General features: G+C 42.8%; 1 protein-coding gene across 2 annotated transcripts in view; it reads right to left on the minus strand.

The window, feature by feature from the left end:
* LOC122548411 (prolyl endopeptidase-like) overlaps positions 1 to 18,721 on the minus strand; it is a 205,495-nt gene that overhangs the window by 125,187 nt on the left and 61,587 nt on the right. For both annotated transcript variants that reach the window (XM_043687029.2, XM_087982666.1), the window contains 2 exons: positions 18,507 to 18,716; positions 1,694 to 1,815 (listed from right to left, as the gene is read on the minus strand). In XM_043687029.2, coding sequence (XP_043542964.2) covers positions 1,694 to 1,815; positions 18,507 to 18,716 — 332 coding nt within the window. The remainder of the gene's footprint in view (positions 1 to 1,693; positions 1,816 to 18,506; positions 18,717 to 18,721) is intronic.

The raw sequence follows: 18,721 nt of genomic DNA on the forward strand, positions 1-18,721 counted from the left end.
CTGTAGAAAACCCCCAGTGGGGATTAGATGGGCCAAAGGCCTGCTTCCATACTGTAGTGTTTCTACAATTCTATTCTGAAGGTTCAAAACAGTATAACAACTACAGCACGGAAACGGGCTCTTTGGTCCAAACCATCCACATGGATCAGGTTACCCAAAGTAAGCTAGTCCCATGTGCCTGCCTTTGGCCCATATCTCTCTAAACTGTTCTCATTCACATCCCTGCCCAAATGTCTATTAAATGCTGTAATTGTACAGAATTTTAAAATTAATTGCAGTAAGTGCAAACTCTTAGATGTGATGGTGATCCAGGGTAAACATTTCTGCAATAAAGTCCAAACAACTCTGGCACAGAGTTTTTTTAGCTGGAGGTGGCATGACAAGGCATTGTGTTGCAGCAGGGAGGGGAAAGTTACAGAGATTCTTTGTACCAGGAGGCAGTCACACCTCTCAGTAGCATCTTTGATTTGGTCAGTGTGACTGTTACTGAGCCAGGTAAGTAGATCCAGATGATCTAGAAGTGCCGGAGCCTCAAACTTTGAAACTGTCCAACAGATTTGAGGTTCTTTCATCTTGTTTGGAGAGTTGACAAGCTAGCTGACTGTAGGACAGGAAGCCATGTAAGTTGAGAGAGGGGGAAGGGGGAGGAAAACAAATGAATGCTAACAGGGAACATTATAGATGAAGGGATTGATATCATTTTCTGCAGCAAAGAGCAATAGTCCAAAAGGTTATGTTGTCTGCTCAAGACATCTGCTCAAGGCTGAGGAGAAACTTGCATTAGGAGGCAGGAGACTACAATAGTGAGAGATTGCATAGCACTGAGATGCAGGGGAATATGGCTGTCTAACTGCACGAAACACAAAAGCCTAGCATATAGGTACAGGGACTAATTAGGAAAGCTAATAGAAGGTTATCATTTATTGCATGGAGAATTGAACACAAAAGTTGGGACATTATGCATCAGTTATATAGGGCTGGCAAGACTATGTCTGGACCACTGCGTACAGTATTTGTCACCTTAAGGAACATATTGAAAGCAGTTCAGAGAAGGTTAAGCAGATTAATCTCTGGAATGGTTGATTTGTCTAATGAATAAAGATTGTACAGGCTTGGGTTGTCCACTGGAGTTTAGAAACAAAAAAGGTAACTGATTTGAAACATAAGATCCTGAAGGGTCTTGACAGGATAGCTGTGAGAAAGTGAGGACTGCAGATGCTGGAGATCAGAGCTTAAAAATGTGTTGCTGGAAAAGCACAGCAGGTCAGGCAGCATCAAAGGAGCAGGAGAATCGACGTTTCGGGCATCAGCCCTTCTTCAGGAACCTTCCTCTTAAGGGGGAATGTAGAACTAGGGGCCATTTTTTACATATTAGGGGTCACCCATTTGAAAGAGACAGTAGGAGAAAAACTCTTTCTAAACAGGCAGTGGATGCAAAGTCTTTAAATATGTTAAAGCAGAGGTGGATAGATTCTCAGTAAGGAGAGAGGTCATAGATTATTGGGGGTGGGTGGGAAAAGAGGGCATAGACGTGGATTTGAAGTTGCAATCAGAACAGTCAGAATCTTATTCAATTATGGAGCCGGTTTGAGGAGCTGAACGGCTTATTGCTGTTCCAAGTTCATGTCTATGATGATTTCTATATTTTGATCACACCTATAATACTTGAAATGAAATAATAATGTGACAATACCTCAGCTCCGCCCATCCATTTCGGGTAGTCTGGAAATTCAGCACACAATATATCTTCAGACTGTGGAAATCCCAATATATGATAGTATAACTTCTGGTGAAGATTCATAGATGTTTCAGTGCCTGGAAGAAAATTGACAATGAGATTTATGTTCATCATGTTCATAAAAGCTTTCTTGTAAAACAAACTAACTTATTTAAAATATAATTAAAGTTTGGAACAGAAATAAATGGAAAAAAAAGGAACAAGGCAGTCATCATTTGTAAATAGAAATTACAGGATTGCTTTGGGCAACACTGACTTTAATAACGGGTACATTGCACATGGAGCAAGTACAAGAAATAATATATAATAAGATACCCTATCCTTACAATTGCATAAATTTGCCTAGGATTAGATATTGATTTAATCTCATTTAAGAGTTTCAATTTTGCTTTGACTTGTAAATACCTTTTGAATTTGTAATGTAGTCAAAAACAAATTGGTTAAGTTGTTAATTTCAGAGATGTTTCAGGGTTGAATCTAACAGCAGAACCTAGCTGATTGGACAGCTTATTTTCTACTGCGATACAGAATGCTGTTTGTAGCTCATTGACAAGACTTTGTAAATACATTGCGAAGTGATAGCCTTGAGCCAGGAAAGGGGATAAAGATGATTAGTTACATGAACGTCTAATGTCTGGAACTTAGGAGGAATCAACTCACCTTGTTCCCATAACTAATGTCATATCATAATGATTGGAGGACATTGCTTGAGAAAGGATCTTGAGCTCTCCTTCACAATTTTGAGAGACAAGAACAAAAGTACTGGTGATCATGAATCTCAAAATAGTGGCAGAAGTGCAGAATACAATAATGAGAAAACTTTAATTTTCTAGTTCGTGACAGAACTGTAATAATGCATAACAAACCTGTTTACATCTTTAACTTGAGAATATTGACATATGTCTCTCCAACTTAAAGGGAAATCATCAACTTGACAATCTAAGACTAACGATGGATTGAGTATTTAAGAAAATCAGGATTGCCAAAGACTATTGCTCCAATAAGATTATATGTATTAACAAGTGGAAGGGATTTTGACCTACCAACAGTGAAGAAATGTTGCAGTGAAAACAAAAAAATGCTGGCGATCACAGTGGACCAGGCAGCATCCATGGAGAGAAAGCAAGCTAACATTGAATTTAGATGACTCTTCAGTACTCTGATGAAGAGTCATCTAGACTTGAAATGTTAACTTGCTTTTTCTCCATGGATGCTTCCTGATCCGCTGTGGTTGCCAGCATTTTCAGATTTCAGTACAGATCCCAGCATCTGCAGTAATTTGCTCCTAAGAAATATTGAAAACCGTGTTTGCTTGCATCCGCTGTCATTATCTTTCTGGGTGGGAAAGATCACACATTTCCAAGATGCTCTCAAAGGACTCTTGGCAAGTTGCCACAATGCACCTGTAAATTTAGCTACCCTCCTGCCTTCATCACCCACAAAAAGTCATAGATATAAAGTACAAAAAGCTAAGATCCAGCACAGATTCTACAAGAATCTACTATTCACATTCTGCTAATTAGAAAAATACCTGTTTCTGCATATTGCGTTTTCTATCAACTAACCAATCTTCGATTCATGCGAGGTTTCCCCCCACACCATGATTTTCTGCTTTACATAATAACCTTTTATGTGGCATCTTGTCAAATGTGTGATGTAATGTGCGAAATATATTTTAGATCTATTTATTTTTCATTTCTGAATTTTGAACTACTGGCACATGGTTAGTATGTAAAACAGTTACTCTTCAGAAAGGGAAACAATTTAGGGTCATTAAGGTCAGGCTACCTCTGTCAAAGGAACTTAATTCAAAACATTCTAGACCAGAAAAGTTTGGTTGCAATTTTGAACTGAAAATCTGAGGAAGTCCATGCTCAGTATATGAAAAGATCGCGGAAGAGGCTATCAGATTCTCAAGACAGGAAACTGAAGCTAGTTAAGGTAAGCTCGAAAGGAGTGGATGTGTAAGAGAAGGGAACTAGATTTCTCTCAGGTATGAGTGCTGAAAAGGAACGCTTTTGGGATTTATGAAATTGTATTTTACAGTGTTTGAATATCATTGGCATTATATGTGAACAGACACAGAATAGAATCCCTACAGTGTGGAAACAGGCCATTTGGCCCAACAAATCCACACCAACCCTCCGAAGAGTAACCAACCAGACCTATTCCCCTATCCGATTACTCTACATTTACCCTAACTAACGCACCTAACCCACACATCCTTAAACGTTATGGGCAATTTAGCATGACCAATTCACGTAACCTGCACATCTTTGGATTGTGGGAGGAAATCGGAGCATCCGGAGGAAATGGGAGAATGTATATTCTATTTAATGTTTTATCAAAACCGTGCTGACCCTTGGGTTAAAAATGGTTCAATGGGAGGTGCAGCACAGTGGTTCAAAGGATAGCATTGATGCCTCACAGCATCAGGGATCCTGGTTTGAATCCAGCGTTGAGCAACTGTCAGTGTGGAGTTTGCATGTTTTCTGAGTCTCTGTGGGTTTACTCCCACAGTCCAAAGATGTGCATGTCGGGTGGATTAGCCATGCTAAATAGTAGTAGTGTGCAGGGATATGCAGGTTAGGTGGATTAACCACACTAAATGCAGAGTTACAGGGATTGGGTGGGATACTCTTCAGAGGGTTGGTGCTGAATAGTGTCTTTCAGCACTTGCAGGGATTCTACGAATCTTACCAATTGCTTTTTTAAGTCTTCGCTTCTATTTAAATGATTGCAAAGTGAATTTCACACTATAGCATTGTTAATGATCCTTTTCACGCCATTGCAAATACCTTGGCAATTTTCTATTTTGCTTGGTAGATGCAAGTGTTGTAGCTCCAGTGCAATAGCTCATCTAGGGGTCCAGCTGGTTCTGGATCATGTGGAGATGGTCAAAAGCATCAAATTTGTGTCAATGATGATCACCAACAATCTATTCTGATCCGCCACGTCAACATGACGGTCAAGAAAGCCAACAACACCTCTATTTCCTCAGGAGGCTAATGAAATTCAGCATGTCCACAACAACTCTTACTAATTTTTTTATATAGATGCACCATATAAAGCATCTTATCCAGATATATCACAGCTTGATATGACAACTGCTCTGCCCGGGACCACAAGAAACTACACAGTTGTGAACATAGCTCAGTCCATCATGCAAACCAGTCGTCCATCCACTGATTTTAAATATGTTTCCTGCTGCCTCAGGGAAGCAACCAATATACTGAAAGACCCCTCAGAGTCCGGTTATACTCTCTTCCATTGGGCAGAAGATATGAAAGTTTGAATACATGTCCAAACAGATTCAAGAGCAGCTTCTTCCCTGCTGTTACCTGACTTTTGAACAAATAACATCTTTAATCCAAAATCAATATTATTTTAATCTCAGCATTGAACTTCAGTATCCAAATAACACTTGTATGTGTGATCACTCAGAAATGAAGCTCCAGCCTATCATTGAGCTGAATTTGATCAAAAGACAGGAGCAAAATTCGGCCATTCAGCCAATCGAATCCAGCATGATCAAATGATGCAGCAGATATGTCTCTCAACCCCATTTTCCTGCCTTCTGCCTGTAACCCTTAATCCCCTTACCAATCAAGAATCTATTTATGTCTTATAATGCCAGTAATTTGGTCTCCACAGCCCGCTGTGGCAATAACTGCTACAGATTAATTACACTCTGACTGAAGAAATCCATCTCATTTCAGTTCCAAAAGGTTGCACCTTCTCTCGCAGGCTTGAGATCTAGCCTTTCCTACTAGTGGAAACATGTTCTACATGTCCACGCTATCCTCGGCCTCTCAGTATTCTAAGTTTCAATCAGATCTCCCCTCATCCTTCTAAACTCCATCAAGCACAGACTCAGAGTCCCCAACCAATCCACTTACGACAAGCTTTCATTCCGGAATCATTCTTATAAACCTTCCTAGTCGCCCTCCTAAACCAGCACATCCTTCCTTAGTTACAGGGGCCAAAACTGCCCATAATAATCCAAATGTGGTCTGATACAGCCTTGCACTGCTGAGGCTGTACAACTCTTCCCTTGTTTTCAAGCTGTCTTGAACTGAATGCTAACATTATATTTGTCTTCCTAACTGTCAACTGAGCCTGCATGTTAACCTTAAGAGAATCCTAAACTAGAATTCTCAGGTCCCTTTGTGCTTCAGATTTCCAAAGCCTTTCCCCTTTTTGAGAATTGTCTATGCTGCCCCCCACTCCTGTTGGTGAGGTGCGACTCTAGAAATCAGAGTCTAGATTAGAGTGGTGCTGGAAAAGTACAGGTCAGGCAGCATCTGAGGAGCAGGAAAATCGATGTTTCGGGCAAAAGCCCTTCATCAGGAATGAAGGCAGGGAGCCTCTGGGGTGGAGAGATAAATGGGAGGGGCGATCCTCCCTGCTTTCTTTCCTGATGAAGGGCTTTTGCCCGAAACGTCGATTTTCCTGCACCTCGGATGCTGCCTGACCTGCTGTGCTTTTCCAGCACACTCTAATCTGGACTCTTCATGACCACCATGCCAGGCCACTTGGCTTCCATGGCCAATAATAGCATCTGTCCCTCTACTGGCTCTGTGAAATTCTGTAATTTTGCTGCCATGGTGCCCCAGGCAATTCTATGGGTGAAGGAGCAATACTGGTTGTGCCTTTCTTGCTAATTCGCAGGATTGGTATAATCCAGTTTTCTCTTCAATCTCCTCTAGACCAGTTCATCCCTAATCTGTACTGTATATAACAATGGTCCTGTTTGAGCCACCATGCTGGGATCCATTTTTCTCCCAGACTTATAATTCCGGTCCAACGCTATCTTTCCTCTTTGGAATATCCTTGACCTTGAGGTTCCCACCCTTCTAGTGATCTGTCCTTCTTGATTGCGCTCTACTGCCTCGCTAGATTTTTCCGGACACAGTATGTCAAAACAGGATTCTCAGTTGGCAGGTGAATATCAAGGACATTGGTAAACACTGGGTCATTGCATATAGCATGTTCCTATACATACTGAGGAACTTGTTGACTCACTGTCCTAATGACCCTGCTCCTTATGAAGCCTTTAAGGCTTTTAAGGTTTGAACAAATATCTCTCTGTCTGGCCCTTTTCTAACAGGGTGATACAGAGCTGATCCACCATGTCTGACTATGATTTTCCAGGTACTCTTCAAAATGTGGACCACTGTTACTAACTATTTATTAAAGATTCCCAAACCTGGCAAATACTGCATCCAGCTGGCCTATCATTGCTTCTGTTGAAACCAACTTCATGACCACCATGGCAAAAGTGAGGACTGTAGATGCTGGAAATCAGAGTCTAGATTAGAGTGGTGCTGGAAAAGTACAGGTCAGGCAGCATCTGAGGAGCAGGAAAATCGATGTTTCGGGCAAAAGCCCTTCATCAGGAATGAAGGCAGGGAGCCTCTGGGGTGAAGAGATAAATGGGAGGGGCGATCCTCCCTGCTTTCTTTCCTGATGAAGGGCTTTTGCCCGAAACGTCGATTTTCCTGCACCTCGGATGCTGCCTGACCTGCTGTGCTTTTCCAGCACACTCTAATCTGGACTCTTCATGACCACCATGCCAGGCCACTTGCAGAAGGCTTCCATGGCCAATAATAGCATCTGTCCCTCTACTGGTTCTGTGAAATTCTGTAATTTTGCTGCCATGGTGCCCCAGGCAATTTTATGGGTGAAGGAGCAATACTGGTTGTGCCTTTCTTGCTAATTCGCAGGATTGGTATAATCCAGTTTTCTCTTCAATCTGAAAGTTCACATTTAATCACCATTAGTACCTCCTAGCTATCGCCTTCATATGCCAGGGTGCCCTTGATGTATTTGCTTCAGCAACAACTCTCACTCCCCACATTAAACACCCATTCAATACAGGCAACTCCAAAGACCTGGACAAGGAAGGGCATCATTCTGGGTGGTTTCATGACTGGCCGTCCCACTCAGGACTAAGTCCATTACTTGGGTCAAAACCAGGTCATTCTGAGTCATGGTTCTACACCTGACTAGCTCACACCAGCACTGTGTCATTCTGGGAAAAACACATCATTTTCAGGTTCAAGTCATAACATCTTTATTCCCTGGTAATGGCAGCAGTATTTGATCTCATGAGTAAACTGACAGAACCAATGTCCATCTTTTTAAGAGTGCTGATGCCAAAGACTGTATCCCTGCATGTGGTTAGAGGTCAGAGTTCTGTGTTCGGTCAGTAGCACGAAGTACTTGCCTTAAAGGAAATGGGTGGACTTCTTAATGCTGAATGATGCTCAATCCTCCTTCTTCGACTTGATCTTTGTTAGTGATCTCGATATGAATGCAATGGACCTTTCCTCTCCACTTGGTCAGAGGTGCGACAGTACAGCACCAACCACACAAGGCGAGGCTCACATGCTAACTATAGTGTTAACTTTGGTCGAAATGTGTTGACACTTCTGACATTTTTAAGGCTTGCTTCACCTCCCAGTAAACTGCCTCACATACCTGGGTCCATTCTGATGAGTGCCCCTTTCCCCAGTAACTAATGTAGGGGTTTCAGCATTGATGCCAAATCAGACAAGAAATTGCCATAGTAATTTACCAGTCCCAGGAATGATCGCAGTTGAGACACATTCTCTGGTCTGGGGGCCTTCACGATAGCCTCCATCTTGGGCGCATTGTGTATTTCTTCACCATCGATTACAAAGCTCAAGTACTCTATGGACTCTTTGAAAAAAAACTAATTTCAATTTTTACGGGCCGGCAGTTCTCCTACAATCGTTTTAGGTTCCTTCCAAACTTTTCAAGTGCTCCTCTTTGGAGGATGCAGTAATCAAAATACCATCCAAAAAACACTGGAATCCTGACAACCCATTTAATATTTGACCTGTATTCTTCTGGGACAGAGCCAGCACTGATGTGATACTGAAAGGAACCACTTGTAGTGGAAAAATCCTGTGTGTCATCCAGTCAGCAAGAGCTGAGACCTCCATCCGTAGGTAGGCCTGTGACAGATCCATTTTTCAAACTTAACTTTCTGCTGCCAGTCCACAGAATAGATCTTCTGAGTGGAAGGAGGTATTCATCCACATTCAGGGTAGGTTAACTGCAATCTTAAGTCACCACAAATCCTCACCATTTGTTTTTAAGACTGGAACGATGGGAGTGGACCATTCACTGATGGTTACTGGGTCCAATGCTCTCAGATTCACCAGCTGTTCCAGTTCTGCCTCCATTTTAAGCTGGATGGCATTTGATACCAGATGCACCTGCCTCCTAGGATGAGCCTCTGGTTTCAGCTGTAATTTAGTTTCAAATCCTTTCATTTGCCCCAGGATTCTTTTAAAGACAACTTTGTATTTCTCCAGGATCTCTTGCAAATTCATGTGCGAGTCTGCCAGCCTATTAACCACACTCCTGTTCAACTTTAATTTTTGTAACCAGGTACATCTTAATTAAACAGGATGCTCGCCTTTTATGATGTAAAGTGGCAAGTCTGCACACTAGTCCCTTAACTGTACTTTCACCAGTACTTTCACCCTTCAGTGGCAGCACTTGTTCTGTGCATGTCTGAAGTACAATCTTGGCATACTTCAAATAGTAGTGCCCTCAACTTCTCCATATAGACTGATTCAGGAATTAGGGACACCACTACACCTGAATCCACTTCCATTTTTACTGTCTTCCTCCTCTAATTTTTTTTTTGATTAGATTAGATTACATTACAGTGTGGAAACAGGCCCTTCGGCCCAACAAGTCCACACCGACCCGCCGAAGCGCAACCCACCCATATCCCTACATTTACCCCTTACCTAACACTACGGGCAATTTAGCATGGCCAATTCACCTGAGCTGCACATCTTTGGACTGTGGGAGGAAACCGGAGCACCTGGAGGAAACCCACGCAGACACTGGGAGAACATGCAAACTCCACACAGTCAGTCGCCAAGGTCACAGTCAAGATCACTGCTGATCCTTGAGAGGAAATCTCGAATGTCACGCCTGCAGATGTCAAAGAAGTTCCAAAGGGAGAAACTACACTCCAAACTGAACTTTCATTCTCAGGGAGTCACTTCATACTGTGAACACAATGGAAAAAAAGAAAGCAGCATGGGAGAGAGACAGGTTTAAGACTTTCTCTTTCATGAATACACGAGAATGAGGTTTAAAAGTCAGTTCAAGTCATAGAGTCTTATGGATGTACAGCATGGAAACAGACTGTTCAATCCAACTCATCCATGCCAACCAGCTACCCTAATCTAATCTAGTCCCATTTGCCAGCACTAGACTCAAATACCTCCAAACCCTTCCTAGTCCTATACCCAGCCAGATGCCTTTTAAATGCTGCAACCGTACCAGCCTCCACCACTTCCTCTGGCAGCTCATTCCATACACGCACCACCCTTTATGTGTATATTGCCCCTTAGGTCCCTTTTATATCATTCTCCTCTCACCCTAAATCTATGCACTACATCTCTAGACTCCCCGACCCCAGGGAAAAGACTTTGTCTATTTATCCTATCCATGCCACTCATTATTTTATAAACCTCTAAAAGGTCATCTCTCAGTCTCTGACACTCCAGGGAAACAGCCCCAGCCTGTTCAGCCTCTCCCTGTAGCTCAAATCCTTCAACCCTGGTAACATCCTTGTAAATCTTTTCTGAACCCTTTCAAGTTTCACAACATCTTTCCGATAGGAAGGAAACCAGAATTGCACGCAATATTCCAACAGTGGTCTAACCAATGTCCTGTACAGCCACAACATGATCTCCCAACTCCTGTACTCAATACTCTGACCAATAAAGGAAAGCATACCAAATGCCTTCTTCACTATCCTAACTACCTGCAACTCTACTTTCAAGAAGCTATGAGCATGCACTGCAAGGTCTTTTTGTTCAGCAACACTCCCCAGGACCTTACCATTAAGTGTATAAGTCCTACTCTGATTTACTTTTCCAAATTTGCATTTATCTAATTTAAACTCCATCTGCCATGTCTCAGCCCATTGGCCCATCTGATCAAGATCCCGTTGTAATCTGAGGTAACCCTTTTCGCTGTCCACCTTCAATTTTGGTGTCATCTGCAAACTTACTAACTGTACCTCTTATGCTCGCATCCAAATCATTTATATAAATGACAAAAAGTAGAGTGTCACCAATCCTTGTGACACTCCACTGGTCACAGGCCTCCAAGTCTGAAAAACAACCCTCCACCATCACCCTCTGTCTTCTACCTTTGAGTCAGTTCTGTATCCAAATAGTTATTTCTCCTTGTATTCCATGAGATCTAACCTTGCTAATCAGTCTGCCGTGGGGAACCTTGTCGAACACCTTACTGAAGTCCATACAGATCATGTCTACCACTCTGCCCTCATCAATCCTCTTTGTTACTTCTTCAAAAAACTCAATCAAATTTGTGAGACATGATTTCCCATTTGGACTATCTCTAATCAGTCCTTGCCTTTCCAAATATATGTACATCCTGTCCCTCAGGATTCCTTCCAACAATTGCCCACCATTGATATCAGCCTCACCGGTCTATAGTTCCCTGGATTGTCCTTACCATCTTTCTTAAATAGTGGTACCACGTTAGCCAACCTCCAATCTTTCGGCACCTCACCTGTGACTATTGATGATACAAATATCTCAGCAAGAGGCCCAGCAATCACTTCCCTAGCTTCCTACAGAGTTCTCGGGTACACCTGATCAGGTCCTGGGGATTTAACCACCTTTCTGCATTTCAAGACATCCAGCACCTCCTCCTCTGTAAAGGGAAATTTATCAAGATGTCACTATCTATTTCCCTACATTCCATAACATCCATATCCTTCTCCACTGTAAACACTGATGCAAAATACTCGTTTAGTATCTTCCCCATCTCCTGCGGCTCCACACAAAGGCTGCCTTGCTGATCTTTGAAGGACCCTCTGCTCTCCCTAGTTGTGTGCTCATGGAAGAAGGTGCTCCACTGAACTGATGTGCACTTGTCTGGCTTTGAATAGTAGTGGCTGTGAAGGTCACAGTCAAAGAACCACCGACTAGTCACCCCTGCACTCCAGGTAAAGTTATCTCTTGCGCTGAACAATAGAAGATTGTTTGCTAACAAGCTAGTCAAAGGAAACAAGACAAATGAAGATCCCTCTTGCTCTGAGTGGTGCCAGCCAACCACCAACAGAATGAAGCAAAACAAAGGGATTTCAATTAACTTACAAAGGCAAGAAATTCAAAATCAACTGTTCAACTATCAACCCCTCGCAAATGACCCATAAAATCAGATCCACAAATATTTTAACTTTTATCTCAATTTAGACATACTTATCATAGAGTCATAGAGATGTACAGCACGGAAACAAACCCTTCAGTCCAACTCATCCATGCCAACTAGATATCCCAACCCAACCTAGTCCCACCTGCCAGCACCCGGCCTATACCCCTCCAAACCCTTCCTATTCATATACCCATCCAGATACCTTTTAAATGTTGCAATTGTACCAGCCTCCATCACTTCCTTTGGCAGTTCATTCCATACACGTACCACCCTCTGCGTGAAAAAGTTGTCCCTTAGGTCTCTTTTATATCTTTTCCCTCTTATCCTAAACCTATGCCTTCTAGTTCTGGACTCCCCCACCGCAGGGAAAAGACTTTGTCTATATCATTTCTAATACGTGTACAAATGTGTTGCATTATTTTTTTCTTGCATTAGGATCTAATAAACTCACTCACTGAAGGACACCTGGATAAATTGGATCCTTTTAAAACATAAAATTCATTTGTTCTGGGAGAAAGGTGTTCACAAAGGGAGCGGATCCTTTTTAGTTAGTCTTGTTGTGAACAAACACTGGAATAGTTGAATAAAGAAGGGGAGCTAGTTCGTCCCTCATCACCTGGGAGATGGAGAAATGACGGTATCCCATCTGGAATCAGAATGACCTCTGGTGAAGTCCCCAGGTTATACCAATTACATTACATTAATTTGGTAAGAATCCAGAAACAAATCAGTTGCATTCAGTACCGACAGTACTGTTAAGTGAAACTCTGCTTCTTCTGTAGATCCAGCTGACTCTCTGACTACTCCCTGGCTGGCAGCATTTACCTTATGTGTTATCACTAGGATTGTCTCTTTCTGACTCCCCTACTCTTGTTTGGGTTCTACCTGGCAATTTTAGGAATATGGCACTGGGCTTCTTGAGTCCAACATATTGACTCCTTGTGGCCACTCATCACATTGGCGGCATCCTAAGGTTGGTTTTGCACTTTGTCAAGTTTCCGCTACTTGATGCGTTTGGGTGTCATCAGCTAACTGGGTTGCTTCACTGGCAGCCAACTGCATTGAGGTAGCAATTTTCAAAGCTGCCTTGAAATCCAGGTCTTTCCTGTTGGATGGCTTTGTGCTGGAGACAACAAACCAAATGGTCCTGCAATGCATTCACGGAGGAACCCTTTGAATTCGATGTCCATAAGCTCTTTAAATTGGACATGAATTGGGTGATGGACTCTCCTTTGTAATGTACCCCTTTGTAAAAATGGAAACAATCTGTTCATCAGCAGCATGAATGTGAAATAATTTCCTATCATTTCACATTGTTCTTGGAATGTCTTCGCTGTACCAGACTCCTTAGAATCATGAAGGTCTTGCTCCCGATAGAACCAAAGAAAACTGGTACCATGATGTCCTCAACCACGTTGTTCACCTTTAAGAATAAATTCAAATGTTCTGTGTACAAAGACCAATTTTCATCATGTCATTACTTGTCCCATTGCTCCAAAATGGAGCAATAGACCTGGATTTCAAGGCTATTTTGTTTTCCCACCAAAAAGAATTTAGCGTTGGGGGCAGGGAAGCGAAAATCAAGGAGGAGGTGGAGGGCGTGGGTGGTGTCCCGAACGTAGGTGGAGAGTTCTTGGACTAAGGGGGACAGGACCGTGTCAAGGTATGCAGAGATGAATTTGGTGGGGCAGGAGCAGGCTGAGGCAATGGGTCAGCCAGGGCAGTCAGTTTTGTGGATTTTGGGCAAGAGGTAGAAACGGGCGGTGCGGGGTTGTGGGACTGAGGTTTCCCTCCACCTCCTCCATGATTTTCGCTTCCCCGGCCCCCAATGCCTTATGTTCACCATGGATATCCAGTCCCTATACACCTCCATCCCCCATCACGAAGGCCTCAAAGCCCTCAGCTTCTTCCTTTCCCGCCGACCCAACCAGTACCCTTCCACTGACACCCTCCTTCGACTGACTGAACTGGTCCCCACTCTGAACAACTTCTCTTTCCAATCCTCCCACTTCCTCCAAACCAAAGGAGTAGCCATGGGCACCTGCATGGGCCCCAGCCATGCCTGCCTCTTTGTCGGATATGTGGAACAGTCCATCTCCCGCAGCTACACTGCCACCCCCCCCCCCACCTTTTCCTCCGCTACATCAATGACTGTATCGGTGCTACCTCGTGCTCCCACGAGGAGGTTGAACAGTTCATCCACTTTACTAACTGGACCGTCTCAGACTCCTCCGTCCCCTTCCTAGACCTCTCCAGTTTTTTCTCGGGCGATCGACTCAACACGGACATTTACTATAAACCGACCGACTCTCACAGCTACCTAGATTACACCTCCTCCCACCCTGTCCCCTGTAAAAACGCCATCCCATATTCCCAATTCCTTCGCCTTCGCTGCATCTGCTCCCAGAAGGACCAATTCCAATACCGAACAACCCAGATGGCCTCCTTCTTCAAAGACCGCAATTTCCCCTCAGACGTGGTTGACGATGCTCTCCACCCCATCTCCTCCACTTCCCGCTCCTCTGCCCTTGAACCCCGTCCCTCCAATCATCACCAGGACAGAACCCCACTGGTCCTCACCTACCACCCCACCAACCTCCAGATACATCGTATCATTCTTCGTTATTTCCACCAACTCCAAGGATATATTTCCCTCCCCTCCCCTATCAGCGTTCCAGAAAGACCACTCCTTCCGCGACTCCCTCGTCAGGTCCAAACCCCCCACCAACCCAACCTCCACTCCCGGCACCTTTCCCTGCAACCGCAAGAAATGCAAAACTTGCGCCCACACCTCCCCCCTCACTTCCCTCCAAGGCCGCAAGGGATCCTTCCATATCCGTCACAAATTCACCTGCACCTCCACACACATCATTTATCATTTACTGCATCTGCTGCACCCGATGTGGCCTCCTCTACATTGGGGAGACAGGCCGCCTACTTGCGGAACGTTTCAGAGAACACCTCTGGGACACCCGCACCAACCAACCCAACCGCCCCATGGTTGAACACTTTAACGCCCCCTCCCACTCTGCCAAGGACATGCAGGTCCTTGGCCTCCTCCATCGCCAGACCATGGCAACACGATGCCTGGAGGAAGAGCGCCTCATCTTCCGCCTAGGAACCCTCCAACCACAAGGGATGAATGCAGATTTCTCCAGCTTCCTCATTTCCCCTCCCCCCCACCTTATCTCAGTCCCAACCCTCAGACTCAGCACCGCCTTCTTAACCTGCAATCTTCTTCTCGACCTCTCCGCCCCCACCCCCTCTCCGGCCTATCACCCTTACCTTAACCTCCTTCCACCTATCACATTCCCAACGCCTCTCCCCCAAGTCCCTCCTCCCTACCTTTTATCTTAGCCTGCTTGGCACACCTTCCTCATTCCTGAAGAAGGGCTTATGCCCGAAACGTCGATTCTCCTGCTCCTTGGATGCTGCCTGACCTGCTGCGCTTTTCCAGCAACACATTTTTTAGCTCTGATCTCCAGCATCTGCATTCCTCACTTTCTGCAGCTGCCAGCCTGAGTCCCCGCATGAGTCACCTCACGACTATCATTCTTGGCTCACCCCCCTGTGAGTACCATTTTACTGGAATTGACCACAGCCAGAGTTCCCTTGCAACCATTTGCCTCTACGTTACCTCAATCCTCTGCCGTTTCCGAAATCCAAGCAAATCTCCTCCACACAAAAAAAAAGTTTGCATGCAGTTTGTGGCCAGATCCCATCATCATCACCAGTTATGATATTGGTACTTCCTTTGGAACCATGAATTATACACTAGGTAGACTAATGGTAAAACAGAACAGGAATACTTTATTGATGATGCTCTCACCTCTTCAGCTAATTCTCAACCGGAGCCAAACTCTGTGCTTCTGGGTCATCTGACCACCTCTCTTAAAGGAGCATCACTCCTAACTACCTAACAGTTACGTTCACCATTTTCCAACCTTCTGAGACTATGCCTGACTCCCGTGGGGATCCTGAAAGATCAACACCCAGACTTCTACAATTGCCTCAGCTATCTCCTTCAGAACTTTGGAATGCAATCCATCTGGTCCGGGTGATTTATCACCTTTGGACCTTTCAGCTTCCCCAGTATCTTTGTCTTAGTGATTGCCACTACACTCACCTCAGTCTCCTGACTCTCTTTGAAGATCCGGTCTGTTGCTGGTGTCTTTCATTGTCAAAAGTTGATGCAAAATACCCATTCAGTTCCTCCATCATTTCTTTGTTCCCCATTACTACTTCTTTAGCTTCATATTCCAGCAGTTCAATGTCTACTTTTGCCTCTCCCTTACCTTTTAGATATCTAAAATAAGAACCCTTGTAATTTTCTTGTATATTACTAGCTAGTTTACTCTCATATTTTATCTTCTCCTCATCTTAGAACTTTTTCAGTTTTCCTCTCCTGGTTTTTTTTTTAAAAAAAGACTTCACTAATCTTCGTCACATTATATGCTTTTATCCTGTCACTGACTTCCCATGTCAACGATAGTTGCTTCATCCTCACTTTAGTTTGCTTCTTCTTCCATGGGATGAATTTCTGCTGTATCTCCTGAATCACCTCAGAATCTCCTACCATTGCTGCTCCACCATCTTCCCTGCTAGGTTGGTCTTCCAATCAACTCTAGCCAGCTCCTCTTTCTTAGCTTTGTAGTTACCTTAACTGAACTGTAATACTACAACATCAGATTTCTCCTTCCCCCTCTCATACTGCAGGATGAATTCTATCACATTACAGTCATTGTTCCCCAATGGGTTCCTTCATTTCAAGCTCCCTAAGTAAGTCTGCTTCATTACACATCTCTAAGTCCATAATTGCTTGCTCCCAATGGGCTCGACCACAAGGTGCTCCAAAAAAAACCTCAAAAATTCCACAAATGCCCTTTCTTGAGATTCACTACCAACCTGGCTTTCCCAGTCCCACTACATAATGAAGTTCCTCATGATTATCATAATTGAGCCTTCCTTACATGCCTTTTCTATCTCGGATTTATTTTCTTCCCCATATCTTGAGGACTGCTAAGAGGCCTGTACATAACTCCTATCAGGGTCTTTTCTCCTTTACAATTCCTCAATTCTCTCCACACAAATTCTACTCCTTCTGACTCCATATTACTTCTTGCTGTCAATTTAGCTTCATTTCTTACTAAGAAGGCAACCATGCCCCCTCTGATTTCTACACCTTTTCTCTTGTCTTTTGCTCTACCACATTTTTTTTCTTTATATTTTTTCTCCATCTTCTTCCATTTATCTACATAACAGCAATTAATTTGCCCTAGTTCTGATGAGGTCACTGGCCTGAAATACTAACCCTGTCAATCTCACCAGACTCTGCCTGATCATACTATTTTCTGTTTTTAAATCCAATTTACGTCTGCCACTGTGAATTTAACAATTAACACTCAATATGAAGTCCTCTATGCATGAAAATAATTTCTTCAAAATAAAGCTAATATTTGCAAATATATAAATATCCCAGATGTCCATTATGTTTCCAGTAAACAAATGCAAACAGCTTTAGGCAACTATGCTAACATTGGACAAAATATTTATGAAACTATAAATTTAGAAACAAGAGGAATGCCTGATCCATTGTTATCCATAATGCAGTCAAGGTCAGCTAATTAAAAGGCAAAATGCAAGACAATCTAGTATCTTTACCTAACATCTGAAGTGTTTAATGCCAGTATGCAGGATGTTATTCAAGTGAACATCAAGATAACTCAGGATGGTTTCCAAAGTAACCGATCAAGCAAACTCTCAAAACTGTTTCTCAAAAAATGGCTGAGATAGTTTTTTCCAAATGTAACTTTTTTTTTGTGAAAAGGTTTTGACTTCAGCAAATTATTAATCCCAATCGTTTCTTCAGCTTCATAAATAGCACACCTTAAATAAAAATCAAGGCATTTCATCAATCACCTTGACCAAATTAATAGACAATTTGTATTTCTATTTTTAACGACAGATGCTTGACTGTGTTATTTCAATTGTTGATTGGGAGTTACTGGGCAATACAATTTTTCAAGCAAAATCTACTCACTCAAATTAATGATAATAGTCTATTCAGTCAGCACGAATGGAAATAAAGAACGTAAGAGTGCAAGCAATTAATCACCATTAACAAAGTGTAGATCTTCAAATCAACCAGTGGGTTGACAAAATGATTAAAATTTCCCTTGTTATTTTCACAACTTTTAAGCAATTCTGAAAAGGTCTACAAAATAAATTAGCAGTATTTGCACCAACTTTACAAAGACAACCATAATATTAATAAACTACCATGTTTTTAAAAACAGAAACTATTAAATACACAGTAGATATTAAAATGTGAATTTTATTCTTATTCTTTTCTGAAGGCCCTTGAGTTCAGTTATAAATATAGACTGATCATTTACATTTTAAAAACCATTCCCCAATTTATGCCACACCAAGTATTTTAGCTGTGCTCTCTATTTATCATTGTCTACAAAAATTTGAAATTGTGTGCAGTTTAATAATATTTTCCAATAGAACCTCAACTCACCATCACTCTTCCCATCCTGGTTCAGGTAACAATTGTAAAATATTCCCTTTCCATCATGGGTCCAAGCCATGCAGCTGAACTTCACTCTCTCCAGGGTATCTGGAAGCTCCACAGCACCATCAACTTTCAAGAATTTGATAGTTACCCAATCTGACCCACTTGTACTTAGTCCATATGCAAAATATTCACCATCTTCTGAGAAGGCATATCCTGAA

Source organism: Chiloscyllium plagiosum, unplaced genomic scaffold, assembly GCF_037043375.1.
Source record: "Chiloscyllium plagiosum isolate Xiang-an unplaced genomic scaffold, Cpla_swu_hap1 HiC_scaffold_3, whole genome shotgun sequence".
Lineage (NCBI taxonomy): Eukaryota > Metazoa > Chordata > Chondrichthyes > Orectolobiformes > Hemiscylliidae > Chiloscyllium > Chiloscyllium plagiosum.